We start from the raw sequence: 23,156 nt of genomic DNA, 5'->3' as shown, positions 1-23,156 counted from the left end.
CCATCCTTAATTTCAACTGGATCCCTTCTAGAGGTACTTGTGCTTTAGAGCACTGAAAACAACAAACTATACTGCTATCTGTACATCTGTGTATTATTGTACTATTCTCCCCACCAGTCACCCTCTCTTCTAACCTATGTGCTTCATAAAAAAAAAAAAGCTATCAACTTACCTAATAAGTAGTACAACTTCTAGAGTAAACCAGGAAGACTCAACTATGCATTGACTGAATGAATGAACAGCTTCATGAATGAATGGTAGATACTGGAGGAAAAGTACAGTGCAAGAGAACAGGAGGAACATACCAAACCACCTTCCCTCAATGAGCACCACACTAGGTTGCAATCTGTCCTTTTGCTTAAGTACAGCCTCCATCTCCTTGAAACGAAAATGCTCCTAAGAGCAACCAGATTATTTTTTTCGCCATGTCTGTATGCTGTTTCCCAAGAGGCCCAGGGAAACTGACAGCTATAAAAACAGTCTAGAAGGAAATATAGAATGGAACAGAGAGAATGGGGGAGAAAAAGCAAAGAGGCTGGGAAACACACAAAAAAAGTTTTTGCAAGGTGTGCAAAATAGCCAGTAGATTTCCTATTTCTTGAGTGACATTACTGCATGACATTGTTATTATTTGTATTCCAAAATGGGACACTCATGCTTCTGTTGTGCACCTCAGTGGATTCCAAACAATGCTATGGAGTGATCCCACCAAAAAAATACAGCTGGATGTGCAAAGGTGCACAAACACTCACACATGCTTACGCAAAATGCCATGTATTTACAAAGTTGGGTTTAAAGCACTATCATGTAAAGAAGTTGATGCAGTGAAGAAACTAAATGGCAGAAGAGCAAGTACAGTATGGTCCCATTTCTTGGAGAAAAAGAAAGGGAAGGAGAGGGAAGGAGAGCATTATCACAGGCATGGTTCCCTGCCTCACTTCACACAAACCTGGGAGTATTAGAATTATTTCAGAAAGGCTCTCTCTGACTATTCCAGAATACTCCAGCCATTGTCCAATAGGACAGAATCTTAGGCATGTTTTATTCAATTCTCCATTGTATGGTACTAGAACAGACTGACACACAGTAGGCCTTTGGGGAATATCTTTTGAATGAATGAACAGGAACTTCAAAGAGCTAACCTGTAGGGAAGACTGGCCACAGGGAATGATGCAGTGTTCTGCTCTGTGCTGCAGTATTGCTTTCCTATTTGAAAATTACATTGAGCTGACCTCTATTCCCTGTAGCTTCCTAGAGGTAAGCAGGTCAAGCACCTGTCCTTACCCTCCATGCTGGTCTTTCCTACCTTTGCTGAGTTCTCCCTTCTCAAGCTGAACTCCCTTGATCATTTCTCCTACAAACCAAAGGACCAAGAAAGGAGAGAGCCACCTCCACTGAATACAAGACAGGCGCTAACCTGGAAGGACAGGTTGAGGAAAGGACAAATTCACCTTTTTAAAACAGAAGAGGGTGCCTACTGAACTAGTTCAATAAATGAAACAGATGCCTCAATCACTCTTTTTGCCTAAGGTATTCAAATGGATATTTTATACTGAAAATTTTGTGCCTTTAATATCATCTTCAGAACCATAGGGTGTTTGGTGAGTGTATGGGTGTGCATGTATGTGTGTATATATTTTACTGAATGAAGAGCATATATTTTTAGAGTCAGACATTTCTGACTCAAAACCAACTTGCTATTTTATAAATATCCCTTATGGATGCTGAGGCAGTGGTATAGTAGGCTATACTACACACAGGCTATCCTCTGCCTGTGGCAGAGCTTTCCATATGGATGCCAGTTCGTGTCCTGCCTGCTCCACTTCCAATCCAACTCCCTGTTAGTGGTCTAGGAAGACAGCAGTGAATGACTCAAGGCCTTGGGAGATCCAGAGGAAGCTCCTGGCTTCTGGCTCCTGACTTCAGACCAGCCTAGCTCTACCACGATGACCATTTGGGAATTGAACCAACAGATGGGAGATCTCTCCCTCCCTCTAACTCACTTCCAAATAAAATGAGACATATACAAAAGCACTTAGAGGAGAAGTTACCATGTTAACAAGAGAAATCATAGCAATAACTGTCATATCCTCACTACAGTGTGATTGAATGGCTTCCATCCATTCAAAATAGCATATTTAGGCTCCGACTACGCATGCCAGCATAAACTTGGTATTTTCTCTCTAAAACAAGTATTTATTAGTTGGGTTGGAAATTTCCTACTTGGTTCATCACCACAGAAAAATCGAAAGCACCCAAATGGTATCAATGTTCACATCCCTTTTCCAACCTGCAATCTGAGTGAAAGGAGAACTATGTGGCCAGCCACAGCAATGGCTTCCTAACACGTGGTATCATCTATAGATTGTGAGCTCAAAACAGCAGCCCTTTCCTTAGTGGGATCATGTCTCCCAAAAAATTCTGCATTCTCACAGAGAAATAATAGCCCGAATAATCTCTTCCTTTGCAGTCATCCCTGGTAGTGAAGTGACTCACAGCTTCATCAATCGGGGAAAGAAACATTCAAAATTTCCCATTCCTGGAATGCAGATCTTCATCTACGCCCTGAAACTTCTTCCTGAATGTAGAAGCTCTCTAAACCAAAGAAACACATCATTCCAAACCCTAAGCTTTTAAAAAAAAAAAAAACAAGAAGAAAAACACCCAAGATGCCTCCTTTATTTAGATGTCTCCTTTATTTAGCCAAATGGCTGGAGAATGAGATAACTGAATTATGAGGACAGTCTGATTAACTGTTACAGGATGACTAGTTTTTAAAGAATCTAGTCCAGACTTTTATATACTCTATCTTCTACTCTTAATCTCATAACTAACTCAAGCACTGGAGCTTTGGGGTCCCTCCTTTGCATCTATCCATCAATGACCACTCCTGTGCTTGCATTCTCCTTACTCCTGAGTTAATTCTTCCCTTGCTGTACATACACCACACACATCATCGTGCTCTTTCTTTTCCCTAGAGTTTATATCTTTGATGCTCTTCATTCTCCTTATAAGTCTCCATCACTCCTTGAATCCATCAGCACCTGCTCAGATTTCCTTTTGCAAAAAACACCATGGACCTCTGGTGCTTTCCTCTGTCTTCATACTGATCTGACCTCCCTAGAACTTACTGTACGGATGAGTCCACTTCTTTGAAACATCCCCTTCCTTTTATTTTTTAGAGTTCTGCATGCTAACCGTTTTTTCCTGGTTCTCTAACACATTCCCCTTCTTTGCTAATTGTGTTTATTCCACAAGAATGTATCCATGGGGGCCAGCTCCCAGTGTAGTGGCTTAAGTCACTGCCTGCAGCATCAACATCCTATACGGCTATCTGTTCAAGTCTCAGCTGCTCCATTCTCAATCCAGCTCCCTGCTAATAGGCCCTGGAAATCAGCAGAAAATGGCCAGTTACTTGGGCAACAGTACCCACATGGGAGACCTGGAGCAAGTTCCTGGTCCCAGGCTTTGGCCTGGCCCACCAGGGGCCATTACAGTCATCTGCCGAATTAACTAATAAATGGAAGATTCTCTAACTCTCCTTTTTCTATTTGTAATTCTGCCTTTCAAATAAATAAATAAACCTTTAAAAAAAAAAAAAAAGAACAACATATACATGGTCACTTCACTTTTCTTTCTCTCATTTTTGTCAAGTCTGCAAAAGCCCAGAACTTTAACATTCATCTTTGGGGAAAGGCCTCTAAAGTCAGTTATCTTTGACCATATGACTCTCTTCCTAGCTCCAGCCCAAAGGTTTCTCTATCTGCAAACCTCTGCTAAGACAAAAGCTTTCCTTCTATGGAATCCAGTCTTTGCTGGCTGTGAATTCCACAGGCCTTTGCATATGGTATGTACTAAAAGAATGAAAATAGACCTAATAACAACTGAAATGACAGTTATGTTTTAGTGAACAGTTCTTTCCAATGCTCCCTTATCATGGTTCACTCTGAGTCACTATTAACCTAGTCATTGCTACTACTACTGCTTCTTCTGACAATGCTGCTCTGATTACTAACAGCAATATCATAGAGGCTCGGTTCACACTGTGCCAAGCATTTGATAAACACTCATTGGGATCAAAGCATTTAATCCTAACCACCAGCCTATAACTAAAAATAACACTACTACCCTCCCATCTTGCAAAAGGGACAACTGAAACACAGAGGAAAACCAAGGAACTTCCCTGTCTTCAGGGAGCTCTTACTCCAGCAAAGGAAATCAGAGGGTGGGCAAACAATTAACTACTGCACTGAGTGTTACAAAGGGAAATCACTGCATTTAGGGCTGCATGACAAGGGAACTTGACTCTGACCTAGGGCCAGGGAAGCTTCCCTGAGGAAACCACGCCTAAGTGGGCACATCAAAAGACTGGGCTAACCTTGAGAACTCACAGTCCTTCAAGAAATCTTGCACTAAAGTGGAAAAACAGCTCCTATCCTCTGCAACAGTCCCGCATCGTTCAGTACAACTGGAAGCCAGGAACTGGTCCCTACCCAGCAGCATAACACCTATTCTCCTTTCAGAGTTAAATGCAGGAGGGCCCTATGATCAAATCCCCTAGGGAATACTGCCTTTAAAAAAATTGTTCCTGGAGCCTTATCATTCCAAGAACTTAACCACCAAATGCAAAATGTTAAGGATGATTGGTATGATAAATTCTCACAGAATTTCACAGAAAGAGCTCCATGCCATCAAGACAAAAAAGGTTTCATCTCTGAGTGGTAATAATTATAATCCAGAGGTGGCAATTCCTTTAGTCACCCCATGTAGTGGGGTCACCTTCTCCACAGAACACAATGGATTTTTAAATTCTTCAACCACTTGAGACACTCTGATGTTTTCTTCTGCTTCCCCCCACCCCCCACCATTTCCTTTGCCTGCAACAAAACAGCATCATACCAAGTCCTTTCTTGTCGATCAGAATTCTTTCTGTCTCCTTTACCAAGGCCAACATACTATAAATACACAGCTTGTGTGACATCAACACAAAGTTTTATTGCACTGTTAGGTTTGATAGAAAGCACTGCAGAAAGTTGTTTAGAAATTAAATATCTAAAACAAGCTATTTTAAAATCCAAGGCCCTCACTATTTCATGTCTGCAATGGAGAAATTTCATCGTGGGGAGAGCAAGCTGTCTTTCACACCATATGGCTAATGGTGGTGCATAGCAATTAGCCAGGCTGATTAATGGCGAACAAACTCTAATTTTATGCTTATAATTGAGCCTGCATTTGCACCCCTGGTGCAAATTCAGCACATCCCAACTTCCACTTACAACAGGCAAGAAATCAAGAGAAATAGGATGATGTAGAAAGTGAGAATTTTTTCCTAAAGCCCCCTAAAGAGCATCAGATTTGCAATTTAAAAGACTGTTAGCCACACAATAGATGACAGGTTTGTGTAATAGGGTCATGGCAGCCTGGTAAACAAACAGTACCCCTTACACATCTATAGGCAGCCAAGAAAATCGTAATCTGTAACATTAGCAGGATGACATTTTGAATATGGCTTTTCCCTCTTAGCACACAGTACAAACATCATTTGCTTCCAGTGGCTTGAGAATTTTATTTTTGCTATTTTTATGTTTCTGAAAAATAGAAGGAACATCAGCAGTAAAATACACCAACCAGCATAATAAAGTGCTTTGGACCAATGAATTTTAAAAACAAGAAAAATATAAACTGCATTAATAGAGGGTAGGCCTGCATGTGAAAGGCACAATACATCCTTAACTATTTCAAAAACAGAATTATTGCCAAAATAGACCAAACGTACAGACATGAGATGCAAATCCATTACATTACTGGCCTACTCATTTTATCTGGATCTATCTTTCCATTTACTATTTTGCTAGAATCACAAATAGTAGAACATGGAAAATTGTTATTGAGAACATAGTAATTGTAGAAAGCTAAAATATCAGAAAATAATAAGATGAAGGAGTTCATGTTTTAACGTTTTTCAAAATGGATGTTACTCATTGATATCTGAAAGGTGCAAATGAATTTATTTTACAATTGTTACAGAGAGCAGAATTCTAATTTTTGCCTAAAACTATCTTATAAGTAATATATTACCATATTTTTAGGTCTCGCTACTGCTTTAAAGTTAAAGAAAAAACAACCTGGTTCTGGAACAATTAGCAAGTTTCAAAAACAACCAAAGTGTAAATTTATGAAATTTATGAAATTCTTGTATGGTTCTGAATAATGTATTAAAAGTATGTGTTTTTTTTTTAAGAAAGGGAAAATGTTTGATATACACTTAGAATTATAGACTTAGATGTTAGTATTGGGACTCTCACTCAACAAGCAAACTTTTCATTTTACTTCCACCTGTAGTGTTTAAGGTAGCTTTCTCCACAAGTTCATGAGCAGCAAATAATGCCCACCCATGCTGAGGTGGCAGCTGAAGGCCTAAACGGATTGGTCATTGAGCGCAAGCAGCCAAGCACGTTTTGTGCCAGGTAGCGCCTGCCTGGCTAACAAAGCAATTAGGAGCCTTTCTCTCATACATACTGGCATCTTCATGCTTTATCCAATTACCTATTAGGAGCAAAGTGCCCTTGTTATTTTCTAAAGAAGAAGGCAAGCTACAAAGCTGTCCCCCTTGTCTCCTTCCCACAGGTAGAGGACTGGCTGAGGTCAGGAAGTGAATTCAGTCAGCCTGCCTGTTGTCAAGCCTTGCCTGAAGTCCCAAATAAAGACACTAGTTCGTGAGAAATATGAATTTTTAAACCTTTTAGGGAGACGTCTTTGTCATGCTTCCAAAATATCACTACCTCTGAGAATTATCGGCTCCATTGTCAGAGCTACCAAGCAGGATTGGGAAGAGAGCGGATGTAAGAAAAGCAGAGCAAAACAAAACAAAGCAAAATCGAACAATAAACGCCCCTCATCCAATGTAAAGAGGAGTGATGCCTAGATGTGGGAAGCCATATTTTCATATGAGAGAATTAAAAATCAGGAACTATGACTTTCATCTCTTAACCCAGCAGAGTCCTCAGCTGACAGCAATAGAATTCTTACTGATTTTACTAGTAATGCAGTTGAGCGCATATATTAACACTAAAAGGCTTATATTGTATTTTATTCGATTGTAAGGCAGAAGGGGGGCATTGCTTTGTGCCCATTAACAGTATGATATCAAAATGGAAATGGATGTCTTTCAGGATGAAATCTAATACATAATTGAGAACTACTGTGATGCCTGACACTTTACTACCAAATGCTCCCATCTAACAGTTCTTTTCAGATTGTCTACCAAGAGCAAGATAAATGTATACCCAAAAATAGACCTGAGTTCACCTAGATCAGAAATACAAATTTTCCTCTCTTTGCTAATTAGAGAGAGAGACCAAGGTGTTTCTTACCTGCACATGATCTCGTGTGTGAGCAAGACTCGGCACATTTCTGGGTTCTTGTCTTGGCCTTCATACACTATGGCCTGAAAGCAAAGGCAAGATTTTAGGTAAACGTGGAATCAAACGGCAGAACACAAAGCATCACAGCTGAGTCTGAGACCACTTCAGCACTGCTGAGGCCAATTAGCTTTCAGGAGCTGAAGGCCTCACTGAGCTCACTGTTTCAGGATCAATCCAAATTCAGTGGAACTGGACGTGTGCCGCTCTGATCTGTCAACCACTTTATTATAATGCACAGCTCTGGATTCAGGTATGGAATGGACTTCTACAGCTAAGACATCCACAATTTCTCCTTTCAATATCAGATTTTTTTTTTAATGTAATTATCTGGAGAAAAATTCCTGAAGACTTGGCATACTGAGACACTGTTTATTCAGAACATAGAAAAGCATGTGAATTTGATTTTTACATGATATGTGTTTGTCTCCTCACTTTACAACTTCTGGTCCCAATATTTAGTGTTCTAGTGGAGAATGGCAGAAAATAGGTGTGGGAGAGCTAATGAGTCCATTCACTAAAAGTGTCATTCTTTGAAATGATTCATCAATCAGGCAAAAGCCTTTTTCCCGCCAACAGGCTGAAAACATGTGATCTCATGGGGTGTACACCCACCCAGACAGGAATACTCGCCCACATATGCTGTGTGGAGGCTTAAGCCACGCAGTGAGCTCACTCAACTAAGAAGAATTACATCGGACTCAAAATGTGGAGTCCCACACCACCTCATCAGCTGATAATATTCGTCTTTCTTTTTTAAATGTGTGAAAACATTTTGCATGAGGACATGGAGAAGGTTCCCAGGGACCTCAGCTTCCTCACAGATCTACATGTTAATACCTAGGCCAAAAAAAAAAAAAACACAATTATCAAACAGAACTGTACTCTGTCCAGCGACACACTAATTTAGCATTTGATCACTGCCCAGCGCTCACATAACACTGCTTCAAATTGCTAATAAAATTACTAACATAATTTCTACAAACCTCAATCAAAAGTACTTGGAATGAGTACATCTTACTTATATCTGCTACACAGAAATGCTGTAGTAACTAACTTGTAATTGGCTCTACTGTGCTTTGTTTTTGAACCCAAGATTCTCAAAAACCTTTAATGACATATACAACAAATGAAGAACCAAGGGGAGCAGATTGTCAGGACAGATTCAGTTATGATTTCAGACCACATTACAAAACAAACTTTGTAATAAGTTGAAAAATAAAAAAACATACTTGCATGAACAGAAAGCATTTCTCAACCACTGGCTCATCAAAACCATTTTTAATGCCTAACCTATCATAACCCTGTATTTTTAAAAGATGTTTTTACTTTGAAGTAATTCTAGACATAGAGGAAACTGGCAAAAATATATAAAAAACTCCAGTATACACTTTACCAAGATTCTTCAGATGTTTGCATCTTACAAAATCAACTTTTATCATTTTCTCTCTACTTTTCCCTGAATCATTTATTAGTAAATCACAGGCATGTTCTGTTTCCTTATAACAAGCATGCATTTCCTTAAAACAAGGAATTCACTTGCAAAATCACACCAAATTTATCTAAATCAAAAATTAACATTGACATAGCACCAATAATCCAATGTGCAGACCTTACTGAGATTCACCAATTATCCAATAATAGCCTGTACGCAAAAGAAAATCCAATGCTAATCACTGCATTCAGTTGCTATGTTTCCTTTAACAGGGGACATCCCTAGTCTTTGTATTGCATAACACTGAGATTTTTGAAGGATACAGGCCAGTTATTTAGCACACTATCCCTCTGAGTGTCCTCAGATTTAATATTGTGTGCTTTACACAGCAACGCCCGGAGGTGATGCTTAGTACCCAGTATACCAAAGCGTGTAGTGGACTAGTTCCACCCTGGTAACATAAACACTGACCATTTGCTTACAGTAGTGGTGGCTGTCCACCAGAAATCATCAACCTGTTTCCCCATTGTAAACTTACGACTTTACCAAGTGTAATCCACAGACTATTTTTTGGAGAGATGATTTAGGTCATGTTAGTGTATTGTTATGCCTCAGATTTCCAGCACTACTTATAGCAAGTACAGATTATTCTTTCCTCTATTCTTGAAAGACCTTTCCAAAATCTTAAGAAATTACTTCACTCAAAAACTTGCATTGATTGTAAATGTTTTGAAAAGCAAAAGTCGTATCTGCTTGTTTTGTTTCCTGCAATCATTGCTGAAGTTTAGAAAAAAAGATAAATTATTGATTAGATCTTCTACTTGGTGCCAAAAATTCTAATGACACATTTCTGTTCAGTCCTATCATCACTACGTTGTTTGCATGTTCTTTTAATACACTTGATAACCTCCCCTTCCATTTCAGTATTTGCCATGCTAAACAAAAACAAGTAACTTGGTAAGTGAGTTCATAGATATTGGTGAGGTTTCACTTACTATTTTTTTTAAGTTGTTTTTTTTCTAGTAGAAGGAATATTAGCTACATTAAACCTTCTCATTTGATTCCTGCCACATGAAACAAATTTTATTTTGAGTGACCCGTTAAAGTACAATTAAAACTTGTGCATAAGCTCAGAACTTCACAAATACATGATGTGAGCTTTAAGAAGTCCCATATTTTGCTTCTTTGCTTCTTTTGTTATTGTTCTGGGGACTGAACATCACTTGTTTAAGACCCAGAGCCTCCATAATACATCTCCTTACCAAATACCACACTGCCACTTTGCTTCTGGCAGCAGAGTCAAAACAGAAAATTCTTCTCCAAATCAAGCATAGAAAAATGAAAACATGAGTTTGGATTTGCTCAAAAATAATTAGAAACTTTGGGATGGGGTAGAAGCATGAAGTTTCTGCCTTCCTCTCTCTCTAAAGGCCTCAACAGAACAAAATATTTCAGCACATAAAGACAGAGAAAGACGTTGCCCTGACTTCAGAAATAATAGCAAGTAAAACTCCACAAGCAGCAGGTCTAAATCCTGTAACTAGAGTACTTCATAACCTCAGTGAAACAACAAGCCCACCCCTAAACCCATGCAAACATTTTTTGTTACTAAAGGAAGATTATTATTTCAGACACATACACACCCACAAAGATGCCCATGCACACACAATGATGCATACATCATATAGAAAGTATTGGCCCATTAACATTCTGATGGCATCCAGTATGGGAAGATATAATAAATTTATTTTGATGAATGTTTCTGATGCACAGTGGCAACAGTAAGACAGACTTCTTAAAAATGCCACCAAGTTCTCCCTCCAGCATGCATATCCAAATGACAGCCACACATTAAATCTTTACATCTACACTTAGGCGCGCACATACCAACACTGGCTCACCGTTCAGCAGATGCAGACTTTAACCCCAAAAGGATAGGGATCCTTGAACATCAACTTAGGAAGAAATTTCTAACTTTCCTTTCTAATTTAAATACATGCCTCTGAGGGATATGAGTAAAGATGGTTGAGGTTGGATCAGCTGGAAGATCACAGAAGCATATAAACAGCATTGACTATTTTAAGTGAAACCATTTTAATAGACAGCTGGTTTAGGGCTCAGACAATGGAACACCAAGAAGAAGGCTTATTTTCCTCCTCCATAGTAAATCATGTGTCTGTTCACTGTGAGGAAGGTAGCCCACTATGACAGCAGCAACGACAACAGTGGCTTAAATAAATCAATGTGTTTATCAGCAAGTGAGGAGAGGCCTGCTCCATAGATGGGATGGGAGGCGAAGAGAAAGCATATAAAATATTTTATTTAAATAAATCAATTGATGGTGAATCAAGTTGGGATAGGTAACCTAAGAAACAAACAAACAAACAAAAAAAATACAATATCAAGTAAAAGGTCATGTTTAAATTAATCCTGCCAATGGCAAATAAATCCCATCAGGCATCAGGGTTGCTTGTAAAGAATAAAAAGTAAAATGGGCAGCAGTTCCAACTTCAAAAATCTGATCAAATGAACAAGCAAATTTTTAAAACTGCATATACTTAGAGCTGATTTACGTCTCTAATATGCTTGCTTCCCTGCTCTAAACACCAGCTTCTGATAAGCAGAGAGAAAATAATGCACCCTTTTTCGTGTTCTCTTTACTTTCAGAATGAGAGTTTTTTTCCCCACAATAACTTTTTCATAGTTTACCTAAAGAACAAAACAGACACTGCTAAACACAGCACCCCTATGTAACAAAGGTACTGGAAATTTTGTTTACAGAGGATAAAATGTCAGCAATTTCAATTACTCCATTACGAAATAACATGTAGCATCTTTGAAAATCAATCAGCCTAAACACAAAACCTACCTCGATTGCCACTGTGTTAGAAGGCATCCGTGAGGCACAGGGATTTCATCTCCACTTTTCTAAAACATCATTGGGCCTTAAAACTCAATTAAAACTAACTATGGATAAAGGCCACACATTAAAAGGAAAAATACACAAGGACCATACACCACGATCACACTTCAATAGAATACCAAAGGGAAATAGAGATTTGAGTAGGAGTTTTTTGTTTGTTTGTTTGTTTACTTTTCTAATAGTTTTAACTCTTTATGTCCCAAGCCAAAAGAGAGGGAAAAAGACCTTTAACTTTGGCTCAGCAAAATATGAAGCATTTTTAGGAATAAAATGTTTTCATTATGACCCTTAGGGCTTACAATCAAATAATGGGAGACATACTAGTTTAAGAAAAAAAAAAGAAGAAGAGATAAAGAAACTCCCAATTTCCAATTACATCAAAACAGTCACCTCGCAAAGATGTCACTCCTTTTCCTAGATCCAAAAGTCCAAAACCAATGTGCTACCTTATAAAACAAGCTCACAAACGTACAAATTACCTCCTTCAACCAGAAGTGCAATGCCCCCCAAATAAGAAGATTCAATAAGCCTTTGGCAGCAAATTACCAATAACCACACTAATCAAAAAATTGTATGAACATCTATAATATCAACATACCGTAATGATAATTACATTTGACCAACAAGTTCCACTGCTTGCCATTTCAGAAGCAAAAAGCACTAATATGGTTCTAGAAATTTCAAGAAGGTGAAGGAGCACCAATTAAAAATTAAATGACAAAAATAACACTGCAAATCTGACATTTCATAAACAATTGTGTCAAACAGCAATGCAACATTAATGGTGAGATAAAATAAAAAATCATTTTGCTTCAATTAGCAGCTTGACTACTCGTGAACAAATTACCAAGATGTAATTTCAGCCCAACAGCTAAGCAGGCCCATTTTCAGAAGTGAATTAGGAAAGTCGCAAAGGAATGATATCATATTCAACATGCTGTTCAGTAAAATCACAATCCTGAATTAAAAGGGAATGTGTACTCATAGCAGTTAAGTTCTAGCATGCCTTATTTGTCTCAAAATCAAACTCCTCACATTCAAACACCATCAAAAAACTAAATCCTTCTAACAGTTTTACATTTCTTTTTCTGGAAGTAATAAAAGATACTTCACTCACATCGTATCTACATTTATATCTCTTATTAATATGCTTAGCTCTGTCAACCTGAAGAAGCAATAAAAATAATAATAAAATAACAAAAGCAGCTAATTTATTAAGCGGTTAATACATGCCAAGCACTATTCTAAGCCCTTTATTTATATGAATTCATTTAATTCACACAACATAGCTATAAGGTAGGTGCTATTATTATTTCCAGTAGTTTTATTCCAAACACTTACATATTATAATTACTCACTAAGAACAAATCATTGTTGTTCAACAACTATGCAAACAATTCGGCAAGCTCCGAACATTCCTTTATCGCTCTCAGCAATATAAGTAGACAGAGGACAGACTAACTGTACAGTCGTACAAGTTCGATAAATGCATCCCTACTAATATGTTCGTTTTTAATGCTGTTCAAACATTCACATGGAAACAGCTCTAGCGTAAATATCCCCGAACAAATGGCTGTATATTATCCAGGAGGGAGCAGTTGGACCGCCAGACTGGGGAAGTACTAGGCCATCTGGCTCCAGCAATCTCTCCAAAACCATCAGCTTTGTTTTCACCCCCAGACTCCAAACAACACATTTTCCACTGTGATGAGTTTACATTTTCCCAAACACAGGTCCTGATCATGCATAAAAATTCCAAACTTCTTCATTCTTCTCTGTGCAAGGAAATTTAAATCACCTGCATTTTTGACATGTTACCAAAGGATTGAAAAAGCTGCTGAAATAAGGCCTCTGACTACAATCCTGTTCATCCTTTTTTGTTTGCTTCTCCCAAAAATATCTGAAAGAAACTGTGCTGGCCTAGTGCATTCTTTGGAAACCTATCGTTACACTGAAAACGTGCTTATCTACCAACGAAGAACTATGAACTGAAACAACTGCTAACCAAATCTACATAGCTGTGGCAGAATATAATGAAACAATCAATAGGAAAAAATTGCACTTGCTTCAATAACTTAAAGTATCAGGAACATCAAAACAAACATATAAAGAAGTCTAGCTGGGAAAAGAAATCAGAGCACATCTGTGATTATTATACCTTGGAGCCCTCTACCCCCACTGTGCTGGGACATTTTTAAGGCAATTGCTTCCTATCTCTTACCCTCAAATCCATATATACAAGGATATGTGAGCACACTACCTTCCCCTTTCAAAAAAAGCTTCTGACTCGGGGGCGGGGTGCAAGGAGGGCTGGGGGAGTGTTTTGTTTTTATGGATTTATGAAATCTAGTATCTTTTCCTTGACTGTCACTAAATATACATCACTTTTAAAGCAAGATGATAGGAAGCCAGGTAAGTTAAGGATTTTTGATTGCTAACTATTTAAAGATAAATAGCTCACAGAAGCAACAAGAATGTAATCATATTTCAAACACTACATGAACAAGTGAAATGAGGCATATTAAACCTTAGACCTCCCCCACTGGGTACATTTCAGCTTCTGGAGGAGAGGGGGTTTCTGGATGCAACAACCATAAACTTCTGGATCCAACAAGGCTCTTCGCAAGCTCACTAATAGAATACCAAAAACAGCAAAGACACAAAAACAACCTATTTTTAGTCCAGCTAAACTTGGTTTTCAACAATCCTTCCCAAAAGCAAGCCTTTTATTTCCTAGTTGGTGGACAAAATTTTTAAACATGATATCCTCTACGTTTTACAAAGGACCCTTGCAATGAGTAAGGAACCTAAATCTTAGGCATTCACTTCCAGGTAGAGTCCAAAATTCAGAGTCATTACCCAAAATAGTCTAATGAGACACTCTGGAGGTGTGAAACACTGTGTCATCCCAACGCATCTTGGTTGATTGAGTACATTTCTGTCTGATTTCAATGCTACTAACTCTACCGAGCTCAGGAGCCCTACGTTAGGGAAATGTGGAGTACACGGCTAGTTTTGGATTTGCTCATTCGAGATCCCTTTTTTCATTTTCATGTCAATTTGTGAATTAAGGATACGATATCACACACATAAAGCCACATCCCTGATATGAAAAAATGATATAATAAGCATGCAGCTAACAGAAGACACCTGACAATGGCTAGGAATTCCTTCCACAATTTATGATTTTTGTTAGAACTCATCACATCACCAAAAACTATTCCATTCTGCACTTCAAACATCAAAATCCAGATTCTACCAGACAGAATTTCAGAGCAAAAATATTGTATAAACAAACAGCTTATATCAAGACTCGCTCCTGATTGACAAGGCCACTATATATTTAGCTAAAGTTAAAAATTTAAGAAATTTTAAATTAGACCTGCTGTTTAATTATCACGGCACCAAGTCAAACAAGTTGAGGACCTTTTAAAGCAAAGCTTCATGTAAAGCATGGCTAACCATACATCATCATGTGACAGCTAGGGAAAGTTTGTTTCTTCACACCGACTTATCTGCCTTTTTGGCAACTACTGAGTTAACTGTACACACAAAAATCTAACTTACTTGCAAAACTCTCACAGCACACAATCAACAACACAAGCAACTGGATAATGAGCAGGAATTGGCTTTCAAAGTGAAAGCTATAGAAAGGGCAGTTTCTCAAGCAAGTATGATAAAAGTAAACAGGTAGTCCTAAATTATCCCTTTTTCTATTTGTTTTTAATATCATTATTAAAGATTTTCTCAGGTCACTCTCTCAAAAGCATGTAATTACTTATGTTTATAATTTAAATTTTTAAGATGCCAATTATACTAAATGATTTTTCATACCTGCTATGACTGAACATAAACAATATCTTATTCTTGCTCCTCTTTATCTCTCATTCCCTCTCCTCTCCCTCTTCATTTCTCCATAGAATTTATGATGATAATAAGAGGTCACAGAATGCCTTAAGCCGCCGTTTTTCTTGAGCTCTATGACCTTGTTAGTAAAATGATATTTGATGTATTGCTTTATAAAACATCAAAAGATTATTCTCCTACCGTCTTCATGTGATAGTGTATAAAGCCACTTCATTTCTTAATGGGAAAACCAGTGTTTGGTGACGCTCAAATAAAATAAATAAAATAAAATTTTGAGGAAGTTTAAATCAGAGAGAAGTGAGTTCCTGCAAGCAGGCCCTTGTTTTGTGATCTTTACAACAGTTCATTTCCTAAGTGCTGCCTGTAATTTAACAGGTAAGTGATCAGTGTTATTCATGCAAGCAGGCCTCAGGTTCTGATTTGTGTGTGTATGTGTGTGCCTTTTATCATATATAAAAAGTGAATCCTTAATGTGTATGAAATATGAAATAGGGTTCATGTTTTCCTCCCTCCCCTGCCTCCTGGCCCTCTTGTAAGTCCTCTGATGGGAAGGTCAGGAAATGACATCTAGGCTATCACAGACAATTTTTGAAAACAAACTCTATCTAAGACCTTTTTGTTTTGATATTGGATTTTGTGTTTCTTCTGGCAAGGAAAAAAAAAATTTTTTAACAAAATACAGTGTTCATATAAAAGGGAATTATCCTATGTAATAATCAAATCCATCAAAGAAAATAAGGCCAAAATTGAAAGTATAAGTGCAATTGACTCTGACTAATGAACTAAAAAACAATTCAAGAAAAACAGATAAAATTGTTGGCAAATCACATGAATAGATATTTATTTATTATTATTTTAAAAATATATTCTATATGACTTGTTTTCTACTTCTGCCACAATGAAATATGAGAGTAATAATCAAAACTAGCTGTTATTAAACTAGCTCTTGCTGAATATATTTTAAAACTCACAATATTATTCATGTATATTTTGCACAAAAAAATATAAGCTATGACATTTCAAAAGACAATTTTTAAATATGTATGCCTACTCTAACTTGAAACTTTCCAAGTCAGTGTTTATGAAAAATCACCTCCTTTACTTCAAGAGGAACATTTAAAAATCACAACCAAATAACTACTAATCCTCTTGCTAAACTGCTGGTTAGAGCATAATGCCTAACTTTTCTCATTGTTCTGATTTCTCTCTCCCAACCAATAAAGCTGTCTTCTTTTTTTTTTTTAAATCTTACCTAACCAGCTACTTAATTCAAAAACTAAACTTTTTCTTAAATTTAAGAAGAAGAAGAAAAGCTCCTGTACCTCGTTAAAACGTCAGGCCTCTTTTCTGACTCGGCTCATAATTGTATCTTTTAAACCATAACTCAGCCTAAATGTATACTGCCTGACACCCAAGTGTTGGGAAGCTTAAGAAAATGCCCTCTATGTACCTTTAAGACTGCAAACTCACTCTTGCTCTCTGGCTTCCTGCCAAACTGGGAGGCAAAAAGCAAGAGAGTTTTTACAAAATATCTTCTGACAATTGTCGCTCCCCCTTTTACTCTACCTCCACCACCATCCTTCTTAAAAATCATAGTAATAAAAATCATAGTAATAAAATAATCTGTGGAGTGCTCATCTGCTTTCTCAGTACATCCCACCCACTCCTAGAGAATTCCCCTCTGCTGCAGTGGGGGGGCAACCCCTGCATCCTCTGCCCCCTGGAGCAGGCCTGGTTGGCTGGCATTTCAGAAGTTTAAGCTCAAGCTGCAAGGGGGTGCCTGGGCACCTTTTGCACCGGCCCTCTGGGGCTGCCCTGCCAGGTCACAGGAAGTTCAGCCCTTCTTCTCTGTGCTCAGTACCCCGTTGTCTTCATTGCCAAGGCCTGAAACTCCCTTGGAAGAAAGGAGTCTTGCAGCCCTCCTCTGTGCCGGGGGTGGGAGGGGTAGGGGCAGAGCTTCAATGGACTCTGAGGAGTGTGGTCTGTTGTCTGCCCCAGCTTTCAGAGTCCAAATCCCAGTACCCCTGCTGTGGAGCAACCAGCTTCCTGACAACCTTAAGGTCACCCTGTGACACGAAATCAAGAAACTTACTTGTTTTGTCATGGAGTCAATGAGGCGCACGTAGAAATCCTGCTCTGTCCTTATCCCTGGAGTGGAGGGTGGGCGTGGATGGAGGAAGGAAGAATTAAATGAGAGGGGATCAGCCAAGGGGGAGGGGAGCAAATAACAACTAAACAAAACAAACACACATGTGCTCAGAGAAAGGGGTTCAGAGGCACACTGGATCTCGCCCTATCCTGGGAAATCACTGCCGTGACATCTTTCCCCCAGTGTCCAGACAGCAGCCTCTGGCCTGGTCCTAGCATCCTGCTCTTCTGCCCTTGCAAGTGCCCCTCTGTGCCGCCCGGAATCCTCACTGGCCATGGCCTTCCAGGCCTCCTCATCCCAAAGGGCCTTGGCCCTGCAGTCTGTCTGCTTGAAGGAACAGGCCTCAGGAAGGGAAGGAAGAATGAAAACAGCTCAGTACCTGCTAGGCTTGTTTACTACCTGTGACCCTAGGTATGTGCAAGGACCCACCAGGCAGTCCTCAGCCTACTCCTTGGATTCTCCTAGAGTAAAACCTCCTGGGTTATAAGTATGGCTAGGCAGGCCCACCACCAGCATGACAGTCTGACTAGCAATGCTGCAAGCTTTTATCCACCTGGAGTTCCAGGTGACCCCGTCCCAACCCAGAACTGCAGGGTGCTGGCACAGACCCGGACAGGAGCCTCACCATTGCTGTAGAGGAGCTGGAGCCGGTAGTGAATTCCATTATTGGTCTTTTCGCTGTTGGCTTCCTGGGTTGCAGCAGGATGCAAAGGCACAGGAGATGCCAAGAGAGGTTGAGAAAGAGAGATCAGCGTGAGCCAGTTCATCAAGTTACAGCAACTTCCCCCAAACCTGGATCCCCTCACCCACCAGCCAGTCAGTCCCCAGAGAGCAGAAAATGTGGTCAACTGTGCCCTCTCCTCCATTTCCACACGGTCCCCTTCCAGAAAATTCTGTTGGCGCGCGATTAAACATAGGCGGCTCTTTCCCAGGGCCTAGGGGCTCGGGCCTGGGTAGTCACAGGCAGGTGACTGTGGTCTTTAAGGAGGACTGGCACATCCGTGGTGCCTATGTCTGGGGCTGTGGAGCCAGCATGCTCCTCTCCAACTACGGGGGGGGGGGGAACTCCTCACAATTTATTTTTCCGTCTGGGATGGGAAGTGGCTTGGGGGGGGCCCTCATGTGGGAGTGTGTTTTAGATGCTTCGCACTTCCCAGGCGCCTGGGCCTGCTCCTCGAAGCCATGGCCCAGGGGCTGCTGCGCCGCGCCCACTTACTTTTTCCTTCTCCACGAACCCCACAAAGGCTGTCCGCTCGATCTCCACGGGCTGGCCCTGTCTGTCGTAGAGGGCCAGGACGAAGTGGAAGAAGTTGGATTTCCTCAGATTGGAAGGCGGCTGCTTCTCAAAGTGAGCCCGGGCCAGACCCACCCCGCTGCGGCCAAAGACGCAGAGTTAGACCGCAAAGCCAGACGCCCCAGGCCCGCTCTTCCCTCCCGCCCCAGCCCTTGTCAGAGGCCGACACGCGTGTCCCCCCAAAAACCCCCCGCTTCTGCCCCCAACTGCTCTGTGAGCTCCCCTCACGCCCCTTCGAGGCCCCCCGGGCGTAGCGGCCGAGGGGACCCGCGAGGCTCCGCGCGTGTCCTCGTCCTCCCTGCCGAGGCCAGCGGGCGACCTCAGAACTCGCCACGAGGCGTGAAAGTTTGGTCGGGGTTCGCGCGCAAGACGAATTTCTGGAAGCCTCTACTCCGGCTGACGCGCGCCAACATGGAGCCGGCGAAGTGACCGCGGACTTGGGGTATCCCCTCAGTTTTTAGCGAAGGAGAACGCACACAAGTCACATTTCCCGGGAAGGGGCCCGGACGGTAGTTCCCGCCGCTCACCCACCCAAGTCCTGTGTGCCCGCTATTGTGGACAGGTGGGAAGGGACGGAGGCGCGCTGGCCTTCCAGCCCCACTCTGCAGGAAACCTCTCGCGTCCCAGCCGGCCGGCCACGGGTGCCGAGCCTCAGGAAGCCGCACTCCCACACCCAACCCCCGGGAGAAAACCGAAGGGGAAGCCGGGTCCAAGGGTGGGTCGCCAAGCTGTCGGAGGTGGTCGCTGTGGGAGAGGGGACGGGCTTTTTTTTTTTTTTTTAAGACTTATCCCAACAAACTTTGGCTGTTGGACAGAAATCCTCCCACTCGTGCCGTCGCTCCTGATTGCCGCCGCCGGGGAGGCCGGCGGAGTGAGGCCGCCGGGGGCTGCGGACTGAATCTCCTCAGGGCGCCCGACTGAATCTCCTCAGGGCGCCCGGCGGTCGCTGACTACCGGACCTGCCCGACACCGGCGTGCGTGCGCAGGCACAAACATCCCATACACTCGGTGCCACACACACACACACACACACACACACACACACACACACACACACACACACACACACTTTCGCTTCCAGCCCGGTCACCCCGCGCACTCTCACTACCAACCGCCCCCGACCTGAGGTACAGCGGCGGTGGGAACCGTGTTGAGGACGCTTGTCCCCTCCAGCCCCAGGAAGGTGGGGGTGAAGCGGCCACCTTCCTTCTTCCCCTTCCGCACTCTTGAGTGTGGTCAGGCCTGAGACCATCAGAGGCCCCCACTGTCCCAAGCTCAGGTGGCGGGCTGGGAGCATACAAGGGGGCCATTTCTCACTCGGGACCAGGAGCTCCCAGAAAAGGGGCATGAGGTGTGTGCCCAACAAAAGTTCGCCCAGGTCAACCTCCAAGGGCAGTGCCTTCAGATCACACAGGCTGGCGGCCCCGAAGCTGCCGGTGGCAGAGGGGCTGGATGGGGCCACCGGGACAGAGGGTGGGGTGTGGGGTGGGGAAGACTTTGAGGAGGTGTTGGAATAAAAGTTGGGAGTTGTCGCTCTCCGGGAGGACTAAGAAAAACTCGACGCTGGAGAGACAGAAAGGGAGGGAGAAACTGACGGGGAGCAACCAGAGAAGACTCGAGGGAGAAATGGAGAGAAAAGCGGGGAGGCGGCGAGGAAAGCTCAGGAAGAGGACGGAGTGGAGTGGGCAGCAGGAAGGAGGGAGGAAGGACAGAGGAAGGGAAGACGAACAAAAGGGGGAAAGACTGAGGGAACGGGAAAAAAGGGAGACGGAAGGAAAGAAGGCAGGGGGCGAGCGAGGAAGAACGAACGAAATGGAAGGAGCGAGGGAAGGAGGACGAAGAGCAGAAAATAAGGAAGAAGTAAACGGGGAAAGAAAAAAAGAGAGAGAAAGGAAGGAAGAAAGAAAGAGAGAAAGAGAAAGAAAGAAAGAAAGAAAGAAAGAAAGAAAGAAAGAAAGAAAGAAAGAAAGAAAGAAAGAAAGAAAGAAAGAAAGAAAGAAAGAAAAGAAAAAGAAAACACAGCAAGAAAAATAGCTGGCCGGAAAAGAAAGCGTGATCACAGAAAAATACATACACAACATCACGCGGGCGAGACGCCTCTTCTGGGGTAAAACAAAATGAAAACAGTCGCGAACGAGACAGGGGAAAGTGCCAGCCAAGCGTTTTCGGGGCTCTCCGGCCGGCCGCTGGCGACCAAGGCGCAGTGGCCGGGAAGCGCCGCGCCCGGGAGGAGAGCGGAGCGGCGGGCGCTGCCGCGCGGCCCAGCCCTGCGGCCACCGCCGCTTCCCGGCTGCCGGCTGCCGTCCCCACTCCGCGCCGCCTCCCCGGCCCCGCGCACAGCTGCCGGCCACGGTCCCCACTCCACGCCGCCTCCCCGGCCCCGCGCACGGCTGCCGGCCACGGTCCCCACTCCACGCCGCCTCCCCGGCCCTGCGCACGGCTGCCGGCCGCGGTCTCCCCGCGGTCCCCACTCCGCGCCGCCTCCCCGGCCCTGCGCACGGCTGCCGGCCACGGTGCCCCCGCGGTCCCCACTCCACGCCGCCTCCCCGGCCCCGCGCACGGCTGCCGGCTGTGGTCCCCACTCCACGCCGCCTCCCCAGCCCCGCGCACGGCTGCCGGCTGTGGTCCCCACTCCACGCCGCCTCCCCAGCCCCGCGCACGGCTGCCGGCTGTGGTCCCCACTCCACGCCGCCTCCCCGGCCCCGCGCACGGCTGCCGGCCACGGTCCCCCCGCGGTCCCCACTCCGCGCCGCCTCCCCGGCCCTGAGCACGGCTGCCGGCCACGGTCCCCCCGCGGTCCCCACTCCGCGCCGCCTCCCCGGCCCCGCGCACGGCTGCCGGCTGTGGTCCCCACTCCGCGCCGCCTCCCCGGCCCCGCGCACGGCTGCCGGCCACGGTCCCCCCGCGGTCCCCACCTCTGCGCCGCCGTGTTGGCGTCGAGCACCCCGGCGCCCTGCATCCACGTCCGCACCGCGTTCATGCCGCTGCCCAGCGGCTCTTCCTTCATGCTGCTTCCACTCCGTTGGATGCTTTCCTGAATCCCAAACATGAAAACAACCTTTTCTTGTGGAAAATCTCCTCCCCCTTGAAAATATTGAAAAAAAAAAAAAGCAAAGAAAAACGCCAACCAGAGATTTTTTTTGAGACGATGAACTCACGCTAGAAGATCAAGGCGGGCTGGAAAGCAAATTTTAAAAAAAAATTGTAAACCTTCGCTCAAAACTGAGCGATAACCAGAAGAAAAAAAAAAAAGAAAAAAGGGAAAATCCAACGAAAAGACCAAAATAAAAAAATTAGAGATGTATGCTTGGCTGTTGGGGTTGTTTGGTTGGTTGATTTTGGGTTGGGGTGTTTTTTTTTTTTTTTGCGCTTTTTTTTTGTAGTGGTCACAGGCCGGTGCAGGACAGGAGGGGCCTTTTGTAACGGTACCTCCACTTGCAGAAGCAGGAAGAAAAAAAAAACCTGATGGCAATTTAAGAAACAATAGGCTCAACTCGCGCTGCCGGCTTTGCTACTTCAAGTGTCATTTTCCACAACCAGGCAAGTTTTTTCCTCTCTCTCTCTCTCTCTCTCTCTCGCTTTTTTCCCCCCTCCTTCTCTCCCAACCAAAGATGTTTCTTTCCTTTGCGCGCAGAGGAGGACGCTGGTCGCCAGACAGACACCAGAGCGGGTAGGGGGAGGGGAGAGAGGGGAGGAGGGGGAGGGAAGAGATAGAAAGAGAGAAGAGGGAGAAAGAGAGAGGGGTGGACCCCGCTGGATGGAGATTCTGTTTTCTCCCGGCTAAAATAGAAGTGATTTGCAGGCTTTCCCTATGGAATCCAGTTTGACTGTCCCCAGAGCTAAACACGGGCACACTAACCCCAACGGGGGAAGGCGGGGCCCGCGCCCGCGGCCCCGCCCCTCATTTGCATACCGTCATCCTTCCGCCTCGCCGCGGCCAATCGCGGCTCAGGAGGCGGCAGGCTCGGCGCGCCAGGCCCCGCTCCCTCATTAGCATCCCGCTCCGGGTGGCGCGGGGGAGCCGGCCAAAGTTGCTCGCCAAAGTGGCGAGCGAGCGCGCGGAGCGC

General features: G+C 43.4%; 1 protein-coding gene across 9 annotated transcripts in view; it reads right to left on the bottom strand.

Moving 5' to 3' along the window:
• EBF1 (EBF transcription factor 1) overlaps window positions 1-22,927 on the bottom strand; it is a 390,172-nt gene extending 367,245 nt beyond the window's left edge. For all 9 annotated transcript variants that reach the window (XM_040987314.1, XM_040987396.1, XM_040987644.1 and 6 more), the window contains exons 1-5: window positions 22,005-22,927; window positions 19,012-19,168; window positions 18,421-18,484; window positions 17,739-17,794; window positions 7,374-7,447 (exon numbers count right to left, since the gene is read on the bottom strand). In XM_040987314.1, coding sequence (XP_040843248.1) covers window positions 7,374-7,447; window positions 17,739-17,794; window positions 18,421-18,484; window positions 19,012-19,168; window positions 22,005-22,138 — 485 coding nt within the window. In that variant the 5' untranslated portion in view covers window positions 22,139-22,927. The remainder of the gene's footprint in view (window positions 1-7,373; window positions 7,448-17,738; window positions 17,795-18,420; window positions 18,485-19,011; window positions 19,169-22,004) is intronic.
• Between the last annotated feature and the right edge of the window lie 229 nt (window positions 22,928-23,156).

The sequence above is a fragment of the Ochotona curzoniae genome, unplaced genomic scaffold (assembly GCF_017591425.1).
Source record: "Ochotona curzoniae isolate NIBS_2020 unplaced genomic scaffold, NIBS_Ocur_1.0 contig_1, whole genome shotgun sequence".
In the NCBI taxonomy this organism is placed as follows: domain Eukaryota; kingdom Metazoa; phylum Chordata; class Mammalia; order Lagomorpha; family Ochotonidae; genus Ochotona; species Ochotona curzoniae.
Note: the sequence above shows the minus strand (reverse complement) of the source record. Positions and strands in the feature narration are given on the sequence as shown.